We start from the raw sequence: 21,527 nt of genomic DNA, 5'->3' as shown, positions 1-21,527 counted from the left end.
AATAAACGAGTTGCACTTTTATCGCTTTATATCTTCCAAACGGCAAAAAGTGTTATATATCAAAAGTTGAGGAATCTCAAGGGCTATACGATCTAAAATTTAAAAAGAAATCGTTCGACTCAATTTTGAGAAAATAGTCAAAAAGTGGTTTTAAAAAATAACTTTTTGTCATAACTCGAAATCTATTACATTTAGACAACTTTACTATTTCTGTAGCATTAGTTGTTTAGATATTATAGGCATTTTAAATCTGCCTTTTTTTTGGATTTTCCGCTAAACTAGCGAATTTTTCCAAAAGTCGTAGAACAAACGTTTTCTAATTCGAGCTACTTTATACACCCATAGGGTTTCCAAAACCCTAAAACTAATATGGGATGCATACAAACCCACAAACAAAGGCACAAACATTTTCATTTTGGGAAGAAGAAGAAAATCTTGTTTTTTGAACGGGACATCGGACTTCAAATGAGGTGTCATTCGACGCGTATTCTCAGTAAGAATAAAACTAGCTAAACGGCCGGCGGCTTTTATCCCCACCGTATCCAGCAGCTCCAATTTTCTGAATTTTTTCTTTGGACGTTGATGCACTATGGTCAGTACAAACAAGTGGCCCTACGACACCAAGCAAAGCTTGTTACGCGCGGAGCCCATCACCGTTTTGGGCGAGTAAACATAATCGCGGACAAAGAAAAAGACAATGTAACAATAGACAATTAAAAATACAGGTCAATATACGAATAGACAAAATACATCAAGTAAAACTAATTAGTTACTAGGGAGGATAGTATTATTGATTTAAAGATAGGAAGTGAGTCAGTAGTAGATATTAGATGATATAGTCTATTATAATCATTGCAAAGTACTCTAAAAGGTTCATGCATTGCGTAATTAGAGATACAGTGATTTAATACTAAAGGAATATAGTTTCTAGTGAATCTATTTGGCACATTAAAATGCAGGCGACCCAGTAACTTTCACCGCTTTTTCTCCCAAACAAATCTATATTTCGAAAGTCTTGGTGTGCAATCTTCTTAGTTAGTGCGATACCTTTCGATTGGTGTATCACTCGTTACGATCGGACCATAATGGAAGATTTTCAATTCTGCGGCTATATATACATAGTAGTTGTCTTCGCACGCTCTCTTGCGCGATTCGCCACTACGTGTACTGCCGTCCACTGTGATAAGCTTAGGAAGAGACAACTATATCACTGTAGACGGCAGTCCTCGTAGTGACGAAGAGCACAAGGCAAGTGTGCGAAGGGGACTTTATATATAAACGATGAAATGAAAATTAACTGTGGTCGTCCGATCGATACGAATGATACATCAGTCGAAAGCATCCCAAAGCCTAAGAAAATTGCATTCCAAGAAGACAATTGGTTTGGGATAAAGAGCGGTGAATGACACCTCGTTTGTTTAAATCGGATACTCCGTTCAAAAGTAATAATCAAAACAATATTTTGGGGGACTTCTCAAAGTGAAAATATTATTTTTTTTATTAGCTTGTCCCAAAGCGGGGCCTGAAAATTGTAGCCGATGCTTAACAGCTTAATATAAGAAACTTTAGTTTTATCACTCTTGCAAAACCTTGCTAGCTTGGCGGGAAACAGCTATAACTAGCTAAATTTCGTACTTCTTAATAGCTGAGTCTATAGGCTAGAGCTATAAGCCGTTAGAAAGGTATTTTGAAATACTTTGTACGCCTTTTAACATTATCTGTTTTAATATTTTATATTTTTCAAAAACGGCTCTAACGATTTTGAGTTAGTCCCCAATGGGTATAGCCCATGAAATTGCCTAACTTTTGACATACGAAACAAAATTTGCCACATTTACCAGTTCAGAACATCTAACACTGCCTGAGAACTGAACTTTTTTTTCGTATCCAAATTTTATATTAATGGCCTGAAAATTTTATAAGAATTATAAGAATGTTTAGTTTTACCACTTTCGGAAAAACTCGCTAGATAAGCGGGAAAACAAGTATAAATAGATAAATGCAGTACGCCCGTAACTTGTGAATTTCTAAAGCTACTTGCTTGTGCTATATTTCGTTGGATAGGTGTATTGAAATACTGTGTACGCCATCCTAACATGATTTGTCTAAATACCATCGTTTACAAATCATTGAAATTTGTGAATTTCGACTTTTTAGTTTTTTTTTTACTTTGGTTTCGGAATTCGTGTAAAACTTAAGCTGTACATACCACAGCTTAAAACAAAAAAGTCGAAATACACAAATTCCTCAACTTTGGACAACATTGAATTTTAAATGTGCGTATCCAAACGCTATTTTAGGGCCATGGAATCATTTAAATTGCTATCAATAGTTCCATATAGGAAACTGGAACTCTACGGCTTTTGGGAAGGTAGAATAATTATAAGATTGAGGCTTAAAAAAAATTTTTTGATATCAAACAAAAACCTCTTTTAACGAGGTAAGAATCTAGTGATGATCCCACCGTCAACAATTAAAAGTTCTGATATCATTTTTTGTGACGAAAATGTATTATACGATCTGCTAATTACATAAACTCTCTAAATTGTTTACATTCGGCACGCTGCAATTCAATATGCCTGTGCTTAGCTGTACGATTTTGATAAAGCGCGTAGAATGAGAAACAATTAGAAAGTTTATTAATTTAGTATATTGTATAATACATTTTCGTTACACAAGTTGATATCAGAACTTTTGTTCGTTGAAGGTGTTTTTGTTTGATATAACATATACTGAGATTTGTTTGGATAAGAAGACATGGTCACTGTACGCTTCCAGCATTAAATTGACCGCAAGGACAATGACAAATGAGAGATTTAACAAAAACTGTATGCATCACCGGTCACATAATCCATAAACAACCAGAACAAAAAAAAATCTAAAAAATTGTTGTTGGTACCTGGAAGCATATTTTCTAAAAATCGGGCAAGCTGGGTACAAAAATTATTATACCCGTTACTCGTAGAGTAAAAGGGTATGCAACAGGTAGAAGGAAGCGTTTCCGCTCCCATAAAGTATATATATTCTTGATCAGGATCACTAGCCGAGTAGATCTAGCCATGTCCGTCTGGATGAACGCTGAGATCTCGGAAACTATGAAAGCTATTCTATTGGTATTTGGCATGCAGATTCTTGAGCTCCTTACGCAGCGCATCTTTTTCAGCACGCTGTCAAGCCAACTCTAAAATTTCTAGATTGCAAAATTTTTTTGAAAAACTACAAGATTGGTTTCAAAAATCATTCTTTAATACAGACAAAACCGCCGTTGAAGCAAAATCATAGGCGATTGCCTAAAAACGGGGTGACTTTCGTGTTTTTTCATTGGGTGAACAGCTTTTACGACTTCCTCATTTCCACACCACCCCTGAGGAATAAAATGTTGTATTGTTTCCCTCTTACTTTAAAGAGAAGAAGGCCAGCCACCTAAAAAAATGTAAAATAGTTGCAGCTTTTAAGGGTTAACAAAACTAATTGACTCTAGTCTTTCCACACAAGTACACTGGGGACAAAAAATGTAACAAAAAATTAGTAAACGTTTTTTGTAAAAGTAATAAAAAATCGACAAAAATATATAAAACAATTTTTTAACGAACAATTATATTTTTGGTCGTTTTCGAGGCCTAAACATAGAAAAAAGTGATTTATTCAAATCATGCGTAGCTCAGAACATCGAAAAAGTTTGTGTTAAAAATTAAAGGTACTAAGTTACCAGAACATCAAAACACAGCGACTACGAAAATTAGCGACAGCATCGGCTACAGCGAAAAAAATCAACAAGCATCGACAACGGCGGTATCGTTTATAACATTGAAGATTCAGCAGCGACGAAAACAGCAGCAACAAATGATATATAAGGATCAGATCAGTCCTATCGTAGATAACACTAGCTTTAAAAACATGGAAGAACACTATAGTCCAGTACCTCGACTATCAGATACCCGTTACTCAGCTAAAGGGACCAAAGGGAAATGGAGATATGCAAGCGAGATTAAAATGCGCTACCTACCCGTGATCTCAATATATGGTTATGTGGGCGGTAGACAGATTTAAGCGTTATGGGCGTTAGGGTGGGCGTGGCAATAGTTTCCGAGATATCCGCGTTCATACTTACGGTTTTTTAAAGTTTGTGGGTGGTTTGTGGGCGTTATAGTGGGCGTGGAAAACTTTTACTTTTTTTTTGAGTCAATCGATAGGTATTGATGAGAACAATACATTTCAGACAATACACTTCAAGTTTTTATTCTAGCGTCAAAACTGTAGGAGCCACAGTTTTGGGCGGTTTGTGGGCGTTAGAGTGGGCGTGGCACATTGCTGAAACAAACTTGCGCTGCGCAGGAATCTCAGGAATCTGCATGCCTAATCCCAGTATTGTAGCTCCTATTGTTTCCGAGATCTCAGCGTTCATAGGGACAGACGGACATGGCTAGATAGACTCGGCTAGTGATCCTGATCAAGAATATATATTAACTGCGTTGAAAACTTCTGACTAAAATCATCATACCCTCTGCAAGGGTATCACTAGCCGAGTCGATATAGCCATGTCCGTCTGTCTGTCCGTCCGTATGAACGCTGAGATCTCGGAAACTACAAAAGCTAGAAAGTTGGTATTTGGCATGTAGATTAATGAGCTTTTTGCACAGCGCAAGTTTGTTTTGTCAGTGTGCCACGCCGACTTTGACTCCCACAAACCTCCCAGATCTGTGGCGCAGAAACTTCAAAAAATCGTAAGTATGAACGCTGATGTATTGGAAACTATCAAAGATAGAGAACTACGCAAAGCGACTTTGCTACGCAAGTATGCAACGCCCACTCGAACGCCCACAAACCACCCAAACCTTGAACTTAAATGTAATAGTGTCGTCAATACCTATCGATTGACCTAAAGAAAACTTTGCCAGACCCAATCTAACAGCCATTACGCTTAAAGTCTCTTTTATTAAGCTGTATAGCATCATCTCAAATTTCCAGGATCCTAAAACTTTGGCTGACATACAAATCATTTTGAAAAGTCCCCCAAAGTCTCGTTTTGCATATAACTTTTGAGCATCGGATTTCAACCAATGAGGTGTCATTCGACGCGTATTTGTAATAGGAATACCTCTATTCTAATAAACTGGGCCATATCTCCCCAAGGGCCAAACAGATCAAATTTTCTTAATTTTTACCCTAACACATTCACTGCATTTTCTCCCAAGCCAATTACTATTTTTAAAGTTTTGAAATGCAACCCCTTTTGTCATTGCGATACCTTTTGATTGGTGTATCACTCGTAATGATCGGACTATCACTTCAGATTTTCATTTCATCGTGGTGCGCTTCATCACTTCGAGGACTGCCGTCCACAGTGATAGTTATTTAAGTACCGCGGTTGTAAATGCTAACTGTTAGACTGCGTCTAAAGCTGACAACCGTTGCTATAAACTGTAGTTCAATTATAAATAGTTCAGAATTATTATAAAATAAATAAAGAAAGTAATTGTATTTTAAAGTTGTTTAATTTATCGTAAAGTTACAAAAAGTATAAGTTTTTAAAGGGAAAAAACAAAAAAAATGTTTGGTTTAGACTTCATTGTTGGCTTCAATAACTTGGCGCTTTATATCTTCATAGGTAAGCAGGTTCTGCAAATTGTATAAAAATATTGTTTAAATTCTTATAAATTAAACATATGAAAGTTAAATGTTTTAGTAACCACTTACTGGCGATAGTTTTTAGTAGGTTTGATTACGTAACTATGCGACGGTTTCTCGAGTTTCAGTTCTAATTCGTCTATTTATTTTCAACTGGTCTCTGTGACACCCAGATTTTCTTTTCGGGGAAAATTTGGTTGCAAGAGATTTCTGTGACACCCCTGAAAGTGCTGTTAAGAGTTTGAGCTGTTAAGCGAAATCACGGGGATCGCTTTGATTAATGCGTCGGAGTTTAGGTTCTGTTTATGCTCGGAATTACAAAATTTCGTTTTAGTAGGCTTTGTGAAATTAGCTGGCATTTTATCGAGCCAAAAACTAGTTTACAGAGAGTCTGAGTCCCTGTCTCTCACTGACGCTCGAGAAAAATAAATTTTCTTAGCGAAGACTTCAGTCATTACAAAAATTTTAGTCGGGACTCGAAAAACCCTCACTAAAACTATGATCAATTTTAAATAACTCCATCTTTGTATGACCTACCTTCCAGTAACGTTCGTCCCAGGCCGGGAACATGCGCTTAAAAACATTCGGTTCCTTGCCTTGAGGGACGCGGATGATGCTCACCGTGTTGATGGAGCGAGCAGTGGGCTCCAATCGAATATAATGCTGTGGATTGAAAGATTTTTTTAGGGATTTTATATTGTTAGATAGGTTGTAATATAACCTTAGCCATGTCTAGAATCCTTTCATTTTCATCGACAGACGCGCCAGACCCAACCCACAGGTATATCTCGTCGCCACCATCCAGCAGCATAACGTCATCAGAGTCCAGATCTTCCTGCTCGTACCTTGCCACTTCCTCAACCCTCAGAAATCCACCAGAGCTCACACGGCAGTGAAAGAGGCGAGACTCCAGCAGTGGTGCTCCGAGATCTCCCAGGCTGCGATCGTACTGACCCTCGCCGTTCAACTCATCCCAGAACTCCTCTGGCTCCGCACCCTCCTCCACCTGTTCAATCTCGACGTCGTCCCAGTAGGTCGAGAAGCGATCTACGGCTGCTTTCTTCTCGAATGCAGATGCGCCCAAGCCGTTCCATACGTAGATCTTGTGGCTTTTTCCGGAAAGAAGGGCGAACGCGTCACCCGATGCCAACGATGAACTGTCTGCAGGTACCTCGCTAGCATGGATATCGCTTTCGACGGTGCCGCGTATGCGGAACAGTTGTGCCGTTACCGGCAGAGCAGTGTAAGATGTCAGCAACTTTCCCTTAAAGATCTTGTAGAAGTGGCGCGGCTCGTGGTCCTGGTTTGCCACCACAAGAAGACCTTTCTTGGACTCAGCCCGAGCAAGACCCTCCTTGAAGGCACGCTTCCTAGCGGCAGCGGGTGCGTTAACTCCCTGCCACACATAAGTGACGAATCCTTTGTCTCCGTTGTTAGCCTCGTAGTTGTAAGTGAGAACGTATGAACCGAATCCAAGAAGCGAAAGGTTTTCATCAAAGGAGAAGGTGTTGGCCTGGACCTCATCGGAACCAGACTTAGCAACGTACTGGGTAATGGTTTCAATGCTGTTTTGGCCGTGATCAGGCATAAAGCCGATGGCACGACCGCCGCTCTTCTTTAGTTGAGTTATTACAGCGTCGATTTCGTCCAACTCAAGTGATTCATCAGAACCGATATCTAAGGCCGACCGAATAAGACGAGTATGAGCCATTCCGACATCACGCCAAGTGGCAAAGTATTGCTTAAATGGAGCGGACTCCGCACCCTCTACAATACGGTGAATTTGGGTCCAGGCCGGATACTTCTTGCTGCTTAGAAAATCCTGCGCCTTGGTCATGGCGTTCGTCTTCTCCATCTGCGTGGCACCCTTGCCGACCCACACGAAGATTCCAGAGCCAGTGTCCAGGATAAAGCATTCATGAGAGTCCAGCATAGCCTGCGTGAGTGGTTTTTGACCAATTGTTTCCACTTGTAGTTTGCCACTGGCGTCGCTAATCTTGTAGAGGGATACCGCTGCAGCGTCTGTCCTCTCGAACGCACCGTCCTCTTCTGCAGTTGACTCCTCGGGCACCTGATCAGCAGATCCCGATCCGAGCACGTCGAAGAACTTTTGCTTGTCGGAATCAGTGCTAAAGTCGTCGATGATCTGCACACGGGCTCGACCATTGTGATCCTGGTCCCGGATTTGGTTCGCAGCGCTGATAGCCTTCAGCTTCTCCACGCGCTTGGCAAGGGAACCCACGTAGACATATATATCGCTGCCGGCATCCAAAATAAAGCAATCACCCTTGTTCATCGACGACACGGATAGGTTCACTTGTCGGACGCGCACGTTGCGCTTGCCCTTGACCTGAAAGAGACGCTTTTCTCCCTGGCTATTGGTCTGCACGTGTTTGAAGCCAGTTCCAACGCCGCCCTGCTCGTAGCGAATGCCTGCAACAATGTCCTGTTTTATAGGATGTTAATGTCAATATGGGAAGTCCTACCGTTCTTGAAGTACCCGAGAAACAGCTGTGACTCGTGGTCCTGCACTTCGCGATGTTGGACTGGACCGCCGTTCAGCAAGTCGTCCAACTGGACGGTGAGAATAGCTGCAGCTCCGGCCTCGTCGGTAGATGTTTCTGATCCCAGCCAAAAGTGCACATCCCATGACAGTTTTTTGTCTTTCTTGTTTTCAATTGTCTGAATAAGGATAACCAATTTTAAAATTTATATTCTTGGTTTGTTAGTTAAGGATCTTGAACAGTGTAGTCAAAGTTTAAATTAGTTTATATCCATAACGGTTAGGAGAAACATAGTTAAGTTGTACACGTTTTTAGATATACTATACTAAAGGTTTTTAAACATATTTATACCCGTTACTCGTGGAGGACAAGAACGGAAGCTAACTTCAGCAATCCAAAGTTTAAAACACCCCTGCAGACTTTCCCAAAATTACTATAAAAAAAGGAAAGAACGCTATAGTCGAGTACCTCGACTATCAGATACCCGTTACTCAGCTAAGGGAACCAAAGGGAATTGGAGATATGCAAGCAGCAAAGCGAGATTGAAATGCGCCACCTACCCGCTACCTCAATATATGGCTATGTGGGCGGCAGACAGATTCTAGCGTTATGAGCGTTAAAGTGGGCGTGGCAAACTTTTTTTTTGGGGTCAATCGATAGGTATTGACGAGACTAATACATTTCAGTTAAAATTTTTTGCTAGCATGAAAATTGTGGGCGCCACAGGCTTAGGTGGTTTGTGGGCGTTAGAGTGAGCGCAGCAAACTTTTTTTTTTGGATCAATCGATAGGTATTGATGAGAACAATACATTTCACTTAAAATTTTTATTCTAACATCAAAACTGTAGGAGCCACAGTTTTGGGCGGTTTGTGGGCGTTAGAGTGGGCGTGGCACTTTGGTGAAACAAACTTGCGCTGCGCAGGAATCTCAGGAATCTGCATGCCTAATCCCAGAATTGTAGCTCTTATAGTTTCCGAGATCTTAGCGTTTATACGGACAGACGGACATGGCTAGATAGACTCGGCTAGTGATCCTGATCAAGAATATATATACTTTATGGGGTCGGAAACGCATCCTTCTGCCTGTTACATACTTTCCGACGAATCTAGTATACCATTTTACTGTACGAGTAACGAGTATAAAAAGCCAGCAATTCTGCAAAGTTGTAATAGAAATTACAAGTACTTTGAAGGTAAGCACACTAAATGGATAAGCGGTACTACAACATTGCCCTTAAAAAAATCTGTTGGACGACCCCCAATTTTATTTGGATTGAAAGGGGAAAGGGCTCAAAGATTGCAAGCAACTGAACTAGCTAACTCGCAGATCAATGAAGTCCTCCTGCTAGTCCAAGCAGAAAGCGCAGCCGCCTGTAAGCAAGGACTACACGATCTCGCTGCCGTTCTTAGAATACTTGCTAATACCCCGGAGAAAGCCAAGCAAGTCAGGAAAGGCTTAACAAAGCCCAGTGGGCCACCTACACGTGCGTCCAAAGATGAAGCATTGGAATTCATTTTAGATCGGGGGTTTACCAAGGAACAGTATTGTGCTTTCCGGGATGACATTCGAAAAAGAAAAGTGGATATCTACCCCATATACAAAGATGTAGCAGAGCAAAAGCAAAAGTGCAGACCAGACAACATTGATATTTCGGAGACTGCAGCTAAAGTCTCTGTGCAAGACCTTTTGGTGCAAAAAAAAAAAAGATCGACTGATGCAGACTCATGTCTTTTTGCCACTACTGTATTGCTTCTTCGACTGATTGAGTCATCCGGAAATCTGTTGTGGATCAATCGCACCCCACAGTCTATAATGTTCTGTCGCGCACTAAAGTTGGAGTTTCTCAAAGAAACAAAGGAAGTGATATTGAAAGAAAGAAGAGATATAGAACGTGAAATTGAAAAAACTACTGTGATGCAAGATACCACTTACGGAAAGTCAATATGTCAAATTCAGTCCATATCTTACTGCCATTGATGTAAAGTACCGAATGCTTTGACAGATACAAAATCATTTCAACAATGCCCAATGTGCCAGTCAAACCAAAAATATTTCCTAGAAAACAAACAAAAATTTTAAGTGCTTTAATCATGCTTCAATCATGCATAACTGAAAATACGGCGTGAGCCCCTTGCATTGCTGGCTACTTTTTTTTGAGTTTGTCTAACATGCTGGATATAAGATGCGCATCACAAAAAAAACAAATTGCTAATCCATGCAAAAAGAAAGCGATGTTGGAAGGTAAGACAAATATACAGCAAAACTTTTGGGAGAAGCTCTTTTTGAAAGTGGATAAGCCTAGGCAAGGAGGCTTTGGAAATACAAATACGGGTAACACCCCACGCCACGCGTTTGCAAATGTTGAGACTTTTTCCGAAATTACTGGCTTTGATCAACAAACTATCTACAATTTAAGGATAATTTGAAAATGTTTGTCCTGTCAGTTGCCAATCAATTTAGACGAATTTGAAACGTATTGTCATTAAACTGGTAAATTGATTGTGGATAAATATCCGTTGTTGCCGATGACACCAAAGTCCACAAAATAATCGTGCACTCTATCCAGATCATGGGAAGTGAGGTGCTTCCAGTCGGCGAAGAAGCATTTAAATCCCGCAATAAAGTTTATAAATATGACAGACTTCACCACTCTAGAAACAACAGCAGACTTCATTCTTTGGCTGATGTGTTCGACCGTGCTATGGATACATCAGATTCAATAATTTCGTCCCTAAACTTGTCGAGGCGCATAAAAAAACACAAAAACCTTTCACTTCCTATTGGAGTAAAACAGTTGTTATCATGTGAATACGAAAATGATATAATGAAGAAAATGAATTTTAAGACTCCAGCCTATTTTTTTTGAACAACATTGAAGTAGAAAACGAAAGTCATGAATAATAAACATAATACTTATTTTTCCCTATCAACATAAAAATTGCTCTCAATATTATATTTTTCTTATTTTTGAGGGCAGAAGGGGAGTGAAACAATTCTAAGATTCTAAATTCTAAGTACAAAATTGGTGGTCAAATTTAATAATCCTTTTTTTTTTGGGTTTTTTGGTTGGGTGGTGGGTGGTCAAGACACGCCCGTCTATAGTAACGTAATACAAACAAGGGAGAACGCTATAGTCGAGTACCTCGACTATCAGATACCCGTTACTCAGCTAAATGGAGATATGCAAGCAGCAAAGCGAGATTAAAATGCGCCACCTACCGGCGGTATACAGATTTAAGCGTTATGGGCGTTAGAGTGGGCGTTGCAAATTTTTTTTTGGATCAATCGATAGGTATTGACGAGACCAATACATTTCAGTTAAAAATTTTTATCTAGCATGAAAATTGTGGGCGTCACAGGGTTTTGCGGTTTGTGGGCGTTAAAGTGGGCGTGGCAAACTTTTTTTTGGGTCAATCGATAGGTATTGATGAGAACATTACATTTCAGTTAAAATTTTCTATCTAGCATCAAAACTGTAGGAGCCACAGTTTTGGGCGGTTTGTGGGCGTTAGAGTGGGCGTGGCAGTCTACTGAAACAAACTTGCGCTGCGTAGGAAGCTTAGGAATCTGCACGCCAAATCTCAATAGCCTAGCTCCCATAGTTTCCGAGATCTCAGCGTTCATCCGGACAGACGGGCAGACGGACAGACGGACATGGCTAGATCGACTCGGCTAGTGATCCTGATCAAGAATATATATACTTTATGGGGTCGGAAACGCTTCCTTCTGCCTGTTACATACTTTCCGACGAATCTAGTATACCCTTTTACTCTACGAGTAACGGGTATAAAAACCGCAGTGAATTGCCAGACAAAGTGTCCATTTACCCCATAGTGCACGGGAACGTCCGGTAAGGTAATACAATTTTCGGTTTGCTACTATTGCATTTTAATAGTAACACCACAATTAAAATCAAAACACAACTAATTCTGTTGGTTCATGTATTTTGTTGTTTTTAAATTACAATTCCAAATTGTAGGCGGGCGCTGCCGTACTTCGTATGGCACGAATTCGCGAGATGATAGACGCGTAGAATAATAAAGATACAGTTCGAGGAAAAAAGTAGGATCTAATTCTGTGCTAGGAAACGTAATATTAATCGTTTTAAGAGAGGAAGAGAGTTCGATTTTGCAATAACAGGATAAAGTCTATTATAGTCAGTTCATAATACTCTAATAGGTTCAAGCAAGTCATAGTTAGATATACAATGTATCGGTCAAGTACCGGGCGGACAAGCGAAATAAATAAGGATCATCAAATTTTTTCAACCTCCTTTCAATAAAGCCAAGCGCATTTCTAGCTTTGTTCACCGTGGACGAAATATATATATATTTTTGTCTTGGATCCAAAAAATCGCCAATCATTACCTTACACTTAGAGCCATCGTGTTTAAAAATGATTCAAATCGGATTGTAGGTCGGGTGGCAAGAAGTATCCTTGTACTACAGGCATACCCTAACATCATCTGCGTACATTAGTACTCCAGAATGAGTTATAACTGAAGGAAGGTCATTTATAAATAAAGTAAAAGTAGCAGCCCCAGGTAGCTCCCTTGTGGGGCACCGGAAGTAACTTGGACTAGACGACAGAGAGAGAATTTTTAAAAAGTACTCGTTGCAAGCAGTGAGTTTTTATTTAAGGTGGGAAAGAATATTAAATTCGACTTGCATAAAATACAATAAGGCTGTGAAGAATGAGGTAAAGTACGTTTGTCGTTTGCCGTTTTTAAGAAAATTATAAAACTTTTTCGGATTCTGAGAAAAAACTGAACTTTACAACGATTTAAATAGTTTTTGTAACACAGAGAGTTTAGCATGGTAAAACTAGAGCAAGCACTTAAGTATCTAGAATAAATAGTTTGACATCCGGTATCTTTCCTTTTAATTAATTTGCTTTTAATCTGGACTCCTTATTTCTTAGATGTGTCAGCTCTTTACTGAACCAAGGTGGCTTGTTGGAGACCAACGGATATAGAAAATGTTTATAGCATCATCAATATTTTGGGATGAGTAGAGATCGGATCAATCAAAGCCTGATATATAAAAGATTAGCCTCCGAAAATCACCCTTCGAAACAATGTAATCGCTTAGTTGACTTCTTTGATATCTTCGGTTTGAGTAAGAGGTGCTACTTTGGACGGAAACACGCAGTCCGGATTATTTGTAACTAATCCAGGTCCAGTAAACGGCCTAAAGAATTTCTAATGTAGTTAACTTGAGGCTTGTCGGCGTTACTCTGCTGCCAGAGACTTGCACTGCACAAGAACCTCCAGAACTTGCGTGCTTTATCTCAACCCAAAACATTTTAATCATTTTTTCTAGCATCAAAACTGTGGGCGCCATTTTGTTGGGCGATTTGTGAGCGTTAGAGTGCCGCGGCGCATTTGAATAACAAACTTGCATTTAATCAGAAGCTAAGGAATCTAAATACGAAATCTCAACTCTTATAGTTTCTGAGATAACAGAGTTCTCACGACCCGACTTGGCTAGAGATCCAGAACAAAATTATAGGGTCGGAAAGGCTTCCTTTTACCCGTTACACACTTTCCCCAAGTACAATATACTTTTTTACTTAAGAGTAACGGGTATAAATAGTGTAACACAACTTTTTTTAACCCTTTTAAAACAAATTAATAATTAAACAAAAATTAAATTTTAAGGTATGGTAAGGGGTTAGGGGAAATTTTTAATTTAGGTGGACGAGCTTTATATACTTACGTTTAGAACTATAAACGAATCTCCAGTGTAGAATTTGCCAAAGTTGTTTTTTGAATAGGCAACCGGCTCAAAATTCTAAAAAAGTCAAACAAATAAAGGTAGAGAATATTTAAAAGTTGATTTCCAAACGTTTTGCTTACAATTTTTTTTGCGGATCCCGTAATATATTTGTTATAAACAAAAGCATCCCAATTCGAACATAATACATTTTCGAGTTAATTAACAAAAGAGAAACAAACATTTCTTCCATTATACACTTTGCGTATAGACCGGGAAGCAGTAATACATTAAGGAACACATGGCAGCCACACTGAGTAAATTCAGTGAATAGAAGAGAACATCTGCTTTTCTTTTTTCCCAGCCTTCTGGGCGCCACTGCATGAGCGGCGTACTCGTTCCCAAGCATTGTTAGCGCGCGCCAGCTATTTATACTCTTCTTCGAACTAGGGCAGAGTGAAATTGGACTCCAAAATATGACTCACCTCGATGCGCCAGATCTCAAGGCCAGGAGTGCGGCCGGCGTTGGCAAATGCCGGGTTCATGACACGTCTGCCGGGCTGCTTGCTGTTCTGGGCGCTGGGCTGTATCTGTCCTGTTTGCACGGGGAAAGCAGGACGGGCGTTAAGCGTTCCGGCCGAGCAGAGACTGGACGAGAGGGCTGCCAACAGAAGAAGGCTGAAAAAGGCAGATGTTAAGAGCAAAGAATATTTGTATTTATGGATTTTTAGGACGCCCCTATTTATTAAAATATTGGGTAATATGAATATAGAGAATAATTTTAGCTCCCATTGAAACGATCGGATATAACTTGGAAAAATCTAAGACTTTTCGCGCAGTGTAAAAGGTATTGACATCAATCTTCCCAAATCTTATTTCTTATGCCTACTACATGATCAGGGTAAAAGCGCGTGCCGGTGGTACGTTTATACACTACATTTCCCATAGGGATATTCAAAATTTAGTTGTTTGTGGCCCATTCGGGGTATTCTTCTCCCCTCTTAGGGCATCCGCCCCATTTTATCAATTTCGGCAAAGTCTGCAAGAGTAATAAATCTTTGGTTTGCCAAAGTTACCTTTCGTTCTCCTTTAAAAATAAAAAAAATTGTTAGCGTCCTAAAATACAGAAAACACTGCATACATTGTTTTTCCATAACTAATTTATTCTACCATTTACATGTAAATGGACAAGCCTAATAGTCTTAAAGGTTTAGCAAGCAAATCCTTTAGAATCTGATCTTTGCTCTCAATAAATTTAAAAAAAAACCCATTTCCCCTTAAGCGAACAAAAGTCTGTTTAAAAACACCAATTTCCCCTTAAGCGAACAAAAGTCTGTTTAAATGTGATTCATGCCCATTAAAGGTCATAAAATAATAGACACACCAAAATTGTCGTATTCGTTGCAGGCGAACCTGGAAATGTTATGACTCATTCTATATCACTTTTTACGCACTTACTCAAGTTCAAATGAAATATTTTGGAAAATGGCCTGTTCGTTGTATTATGATTGCACTTGTTAAATCTGGGGAACCTTGGTAAATTTATCTCTACCGCAGCTTTCTGGATGGCGAACTGTTCGCTTGCATTACCTAGAGACGACTGCCATGCCGGCGGCGCCTGGAGCTGCCATTTCAAGTTCCGCCTCCGAGAGTTGTGAGGAGATCCCGGGGAGCTTTGTTTATTGTTGCGATAAGTAAACAAGTTGCTTATAGCGTATATGTTCGTATGGAGGTGTTTGAGTATTTTATTGCCGCGTTTGTTTCCAGCTCAAACAGAGACAATTGTCTTAGCTGATTCCAGCTCTGAGAGTGTGTATACTGAAATTAAGAGAATGTTTAAGTTAGCAAAGAGCTAAGGAATCAAGATTCTGTATATATGATATGGCTGAGAGATGTTCATGCTTTGATATATGTGTATGTACGCATGTATGTGTTATAGCTCACAAGAGCGCGTATTTGATTTTCTTTCACCCTATACACAATTATTTTCAAAAATGAAAATATACTTTTATTAAAACTGGTTCAATCGTGTTTGCCTAGCCTAGCCAAGGGATTTATAAACTTAGATTTATTATTAAAAATGAATTAAAATTCCGCATTGGTATATACAAAAATGTACATACATATCTATAGTTTGGTGTTTGATCAGACCATAAGATTGATGAAAAACCAGCACGCATGTTTTCGCATTGTGTCATTCAGCTACATACTTACATAGTTTTGCGGTATGGCTCAGCTGGGTTGGTATAAAATTGCTTATGTCGAGCGGCCAGCCCATTTAGCCCTTTCTTGCAAATGGGTCGAAACCAAAATAAAAGAATAAACGCTGCTTTAACTAGTCTATGAGACAATATGAAGGTCATTCTTAGTGCTGAGCAAGAGTATTTGGTATGTACCATTGGTAGGGTTTTTAGAAAACACAATATACACTGTAGGTGACTTAGAAATGTCTACAGGCTAAATTTGCAAATAAAACAATTTGTAAAATCTACGACGTGCAATGTACGTGCATATATGTACATACATATGTACATGTTTTGATATTTTGGGGCTCATTTTGTTTGAGTTTACATATTTTCTGCAGGCCGTACGCATACTTTGAACAAGTTTAGAATATTAATTGTCTAAACATTTATTTTGTCAAATAGATATCAGCTAGCCCCATTATCACAATTAATAATCTGCTGAAAGTCTGTCGGCAAGGAGGCCTTCATCACTTGTAAATTTTAAGTTTAAAATTTAAACTTATTTTCTTCCATTAGAATCATTGGTTTTGCCCTCATGTCCTTTCATATTTTGTATAACAATTGATAAGAGAAATAATCATTCAATTTAACGAAATAAGGTCAGCAACATGATAACATTGAATATTGTTGTTTATTCATGATTGGATTCTGCTTTATGTAATCAGCTCTCACTCATACTGAATTTGACTTGTTTGTAGTCCTCTACTTTAACATTTTCTTAACATTTTTTGAAATTTTCGTTTACTTCGCTCGTTAATGATAAATCTCGAATTCTGTAGGACAAACACTTACTTGTATGTCTATATGATCTGCGCGATATAAGACGATCCCGGAGCGATAGACAAATAAGCTGCGAACTGACGGAAAAAGCTGTGCACCAGACACTAAACGAAAGTCAAAGCTCGTCTTTGTATTTATAACATTTTGCTCAAGCCCGAATTGCTTTTACGGCTTGACACGATCTCTCTCTTAATTTTTTGTGATGATTGATAAGCAAAGTTATGTGCGATAAGTAACTTAACTCAAAGCAAAGTCAAGACAAATCTGAAAAATTCCCCGACGTTTACATAATGTATATTTGTTCGAATGTATACTGATCTATTTATTCCCGCGTCGTAGTTTTCTTACAATTAGGTGCCGGCAGTGGTTTAGTAATCCGCAGCAGTATTTGACAAATAGTCGCGACGTCCTATATTTGAAGCCTGCTTGTTCTGAACGGCCTCCAGCTTTGGGCACTCTGTGATGCGATGGCCCAGACCGCCACAATAGGTGCAGCCATGGGAGTCTCCAAGGTCTAGGTGCTGGTGCTCGGCCTCCGGCGCCAGCTCGTCCAAAAAGTCAGGCACCTCCTGCTTGCCTTCGATGAGCAGGTGCTTCAAATCGAGCAGTACAGACTGCTCGGTGATCTTATTAATCAGCGTGGTGGCTAAGCCCTTGGTGTTGGAGCGCCCTGTGCGGCCAATACGATGTACATAGTTCTCGATATCGTCCGGCATGTCGTAGTTGATGACGTGCTGCACGTTGGGGAAGTCCAGACCCTTCGAGGCCACGTCGGTAGCTACCAGCACATCTTTTTTGCCCACGCGGTAAGCATCTACGGCCCTTGACCGTTCTTCTTGATCCTTTCCGCCGTGTATGGCCACCGCCTCTACACCTTTCAGTAGCAGGTACTCATGTATGCAGTCCACGTCCTGTTTTTTCTCCGCAAAAATGAGAACGGGCGGCGCAGTCTTTTGCAGGCAGTCCAGCAAATAAACTACCTTGGCCTCCTGCTTTACGTACTCAACTTGTTGAGTGACGTTCATAGACGCGGCACCTGCGCGACCGACATTAATGGTGACTGGCTTCACGAGGGCGGAGCGGGCAAAGTTCTGGATCTTTTTTGGCATGGTGGCCGAGAACAGCAGCGTCTGGCGCTGTCCCTTGAAGAAGGAGAATATCGTGCGAACGTCTTCCTCAAAGCCCATGTCAATCATACGGTCAGCCTCGTCCATGCACAGGTAACGGCACATATCCAGCGTAAGGATCTTTTTGTCCAGCATGTCCATAAGACGTCCGGGTGTCGCTACAACAATGTGTACTCCACGCGAAATCACGTCCAGAGCCTCAGTGACCGGTAGCCCGCCCATTGCAAGGCAGGAACGTACTTCAGGCATGCCGCACGCCTGAAGATGCTTGCTGTAGTGTTGTATGATCTCATGCGTTTGCTTAGCCAGCTCGCGGGACGGGCAGATGATTAGCCCATAGGGGCCCTCATTCTTCTCGAAGGGCAGGCTGTACTCTTGTTCCAGGGAAAACATAATGACGGGCAACACGAAGACAAGAGTTTTTCCAGAGCCGGTAAAGGCAATACCAATAAGGTCGCGGCCCGCCAGCACAGTAGGCAGACCTTGGACCTGGATCGGAGTCGGGGTCTTTATACCCTTAGCAGCCAGGCCGTTAAGAATTCCTTTGGGAAACTTCATTTCCCGAAAACTGCGGATAGGTGGGCTTGGGTTTTCGCCCTCCACAAGGATTCTCAACTGCTGTCGCACGGCATGGCGCTCATCCTCCGGGGTGACCCGAATATAGCGAGGCGGGCGCCAGGAGGTCTTGATAGGCTCCTGGTATTGAATGCCCTTGGCCAACTCGGCCACTCCCATAAGCGCCTTCTGCTGGGCGATGCTCTCCATGATCTTCTCTTCCTCGCGCAACTGTTTTTCCACGGCGCTAAGCTTTTTGGCCTCCGCAATCTTCTTTAGCTCCGTGTGCTGGTCCAGCAGACTAATGTTGTACTTGCGACCCCAGGTCTCTGCATCGTGCGCCCCCTGGGAGTCATCCTCGTTCTCGTTCTCGCTCGAGGACTTTGGTTGCGACGTCTCCGCGGCCAATTGAACGATTCGACCCAGCTTCATCATGTGCTGCTTCTTACGCTCCTTCACGGGCACGTACGGCACGTACTCCTCGTTGTCCTGGTCTCCGTCATCGGAGGACTTTGAGGACCTACGGTAGCGCTTAGCCTGAGCCATGTCGGCCAATTTGCTCCAGTTTGCACCTACTTGTAAACAAAAACAAGCCACGGTGCGTCGGGTGCGACCGTTTTATAATATCCAGCCATAAAAAAATACTTAAAAATATACGCCGTTATTATATAGTAGTTCCACTGCCTTAATTATTGCTAAGAAGTCTCAAAACATGTTGTGCAATATGGAAATTAAAGTTATGGTATATACCAATACCAGGGGTCGGCTAACAGTTTCACTAGTCGAAAAATTGGACTCTTTGCAATGTGAATGAAAATCAATGCATGTAAAATATACTGTGTTTATGGGAAGCCGAATTCACGCTTTCATTTCGCGATTTCAGCCGATTCGTGTGTACATAAACGCCATTTCGTGAATTCGGCAACACACGAAAGTTGACTATGAATTCAACCTCAAAGCGTGAAATGGTGACAATTAAACTCCGGTAATTCTATACAATAATCGGAGTTGCCAGATCGATATAAATATATAAACACACCTTACATTTAACAAATTATTTTTTCATTCAGTGCCAATAAAAACTAATTTTCATCTTTTATTTTGACGGAAGAAAAAATGTTATACTGGCATACACACACTTTATCTTTAATACTAGCAAGATTAGTTCATGCGAGTTGAAAAAAATTATCGGTTTAATAATCGCTAACACCTTTTTTCACCGGACCGGCACCTCTGTCAGCTGAGATTGATAAAATGCATGAATTCGGCCGTGTCGCATAAACAGGAACAAATTTTAAGAAATCATGAAACCCTTAGCATAAACATAGTAATAGTCATACTGTCAAGCATCTGGAGTTGTTGACAAAAACCTAGTACTCACATCGACGAAATCCGCAAGCTAACCATAGGAGGGAACGAGAGCTTGGTACTCAGTTGAGCTAAAAAAATACCAGAAAGAATACCTGATTCCGCGAGTGAATTTCAGTGGACGTCGTTAGCCGCCGGGCAAAGACTAAAAAATTTAAACTTTCGGTGTGTTCGTGCAGAAGCGATGTTGAAACGAAAAATTAAAAATAAAAGGCAAGACCCAAAACACCTGCAGGAGGTCAGTGCCGATGAGAATGGACGTCTAGTCCGAGCCTTATCCAAGTTGGCCATTATTGTGGGACTTTTGGGATCCACAAAAAGCAATACCACACCAAGTGCTGGAGATAATCCAATCGAGAAGCCCAATCTTAGCCGATCTGAGTTCTTGGCTAAACGGAAAACAAATCAATTAAGGCAGTTTAAAAAGGACTAGTCTGTTGGTGCTGAAAGAAATTAAATGAAAACAAGAGAAAACGATTTAGTCGAGTGCCTCGACTATCTGATACCCGTTAACTAGCTAAAGGAACCAAGTGGAGTTGGAGATATGTAAGCAGCAAAGCTAGACTGTAATGCGCCAGCTACCTGAAAACTAAAGTGGACGGGGCAAACTTTATTTGGGTCACTCGATACGTATTGATAAGAACGATACATTTCAGTTAACATTCTAATTCTAGCATTAAAACTGTAGGCGCCACAGTTTTGGGCGACTTGAGGACGTGGCACACTGACGAAACAAACTTGCGCTGCGCAGGAATCTCTAGAATCTGCATGCCTAATCAAGTATGCAGCTTTTATAGTATCCGAGATCATAGCGTTCATACGGACAGACGGACATAGCTACATCAACTCGGCAATTAATCCTGATCAAGAGTATATATACTTTATGGGGTCGGAAACGCTTCCTTCTACCTGTTACATACATTCCGACGAATCTAGTATACCCGTTTACTCTAGGTGTACCGGGTATAATAAATGCAATTTTCATCGAAAGTTTTATTCGTGTAAATTAGTATTTTAAAGCCTGCTTCTCGTCTCGCGGATGCTTCGCCATCTTCTCCGCGCCATTCCAACATAGGGCTTGAGGTAGCCTTGGGAGCGGGGTTGTTCTGCTGATCTGCCAGAAAGTCGCACACCATCCTGGCAATGGCTGGTAATGGCGGTGGATGACCTCTTGAATACCGCTTCTGCAAAAACTCACCGAAAGTTTACATTTGTGTATGCTTTACGCCGCGACTAACTGCGTTCTTCGGAATTCACTCACGAAATCTTGTATTTCCTTACTTTATCCGCGATAAAAAACGGACCCAACAAAAAGCGTTAGCCGCCTATGTATTTGCAATTCGCATCTGTGTGTAGTTAGCTCGCGGTTTTCGTCGATGTCAGTACTTGGCTTAAAGGGCATACGCCAATTTGGATGTGAAGCGTCAAGAATAACGATATTTTTACTTTTGTCCACAAACTATAGAATAATCCGAAAATTTGGAAAGGCGGTAAGAGAAGGTGTTTACCTGCGTTGACCCCATTTATCGGGTTATGTCAGCTGTCAGCCTCTACCAGGACACCATAGACCTGCAACGATTCAATCAAACATACAATCAAGGTAT

At 40.7% G+C, this 21,527-nt stretch overlaps 2 protein-coding genes across 3 annotated transcripts; both read right to left on the bottom strand.

Annotated features, from left to right (window-relative positions):
• Positions 1 to 5,476: 5,476 nt before the first annotated feature.
• Gel (Gelsolin) lies at positions 5,477 to 15,665 on the bottom strand. Of its 2 annotated transcripts, none has more exons than XM_036817748.3 (7): positions 15,438 to 15,665; positions 14,333 to 14,525; positions 13,851 to 13,925; positions 8,115 to 8,310; positions 6,350 to 8,061; positions 6,166 to 6,291; positions 5,477 to 5,619 (listed from the first exon to the last, which is right to left on the bottom strand). In XM_036817748.3, exons 1-7 carry the CDS (start codon positions 15,476 to 15,478, stop codon positions 5,560 to 5,562), a joined length of 2,403 nt encoding a protein of 800 aa, XP_036673643.3. In that variant the 5' UTR covers positions 15,479 to 15,665; the 3' UTR covers positions 5,477 to 5,559. The 2 variants fall into 2 exon arrangements, with proteins under 2 accessions (XP_036673643.3, XP_070852368.1); XM_070996267.1 differs by lacking the exon at positions 5,477 to 5,619 and adding an exon at positions 5,763 to 5,858 and having other exon boundaries at positions 15,306 to 15,446.
• abs (ATP-dependent RNA helicase abstrakt) lies at positions 15,563 to 19,152 on the bottom strand. Its single transcript, XM_017076820.4, has 2 exons — positions 17,222 to 19,152; positions 15,563 to 15,665 (listed from the first exon to the last, which is right to left on the bottom strand). The coding sequence occupies exon 1, from the start codon at positions 19,099 to 19,101 to the stop codon at positions 17,242 to 17,244; it is 1,860 nt and encodes a 619-aa protein (XP_016932309.1). The 5' UTR covers positions 19,102 to 19,152; the 3' UTR covers positions 15,563 to 15,665; positions 17,222 to 17,241.
• Positions 19,153 to 21,527: the final 2,375 nt, after the last annotated feature.

Source organism: Drosophila suzukii, chromosome 3 (genome assembly GCF_043229965.1).
Source record: "Drosophila suzukii chromosome 3, CBGP_Dsuzu_IsoJpt1.0, whole genome shotgun sequence".
Classification (NCBI taxonomy): domain Eukaryota; kingdom Metazoa; phylum Arthropoda; class Insecta; order Diptera; family Drosophilidae; genus Drosophila; species Drosophila suzukii.
This window is presented reverse-complemented; position numbering and strand designations above follow the sequence as displayed.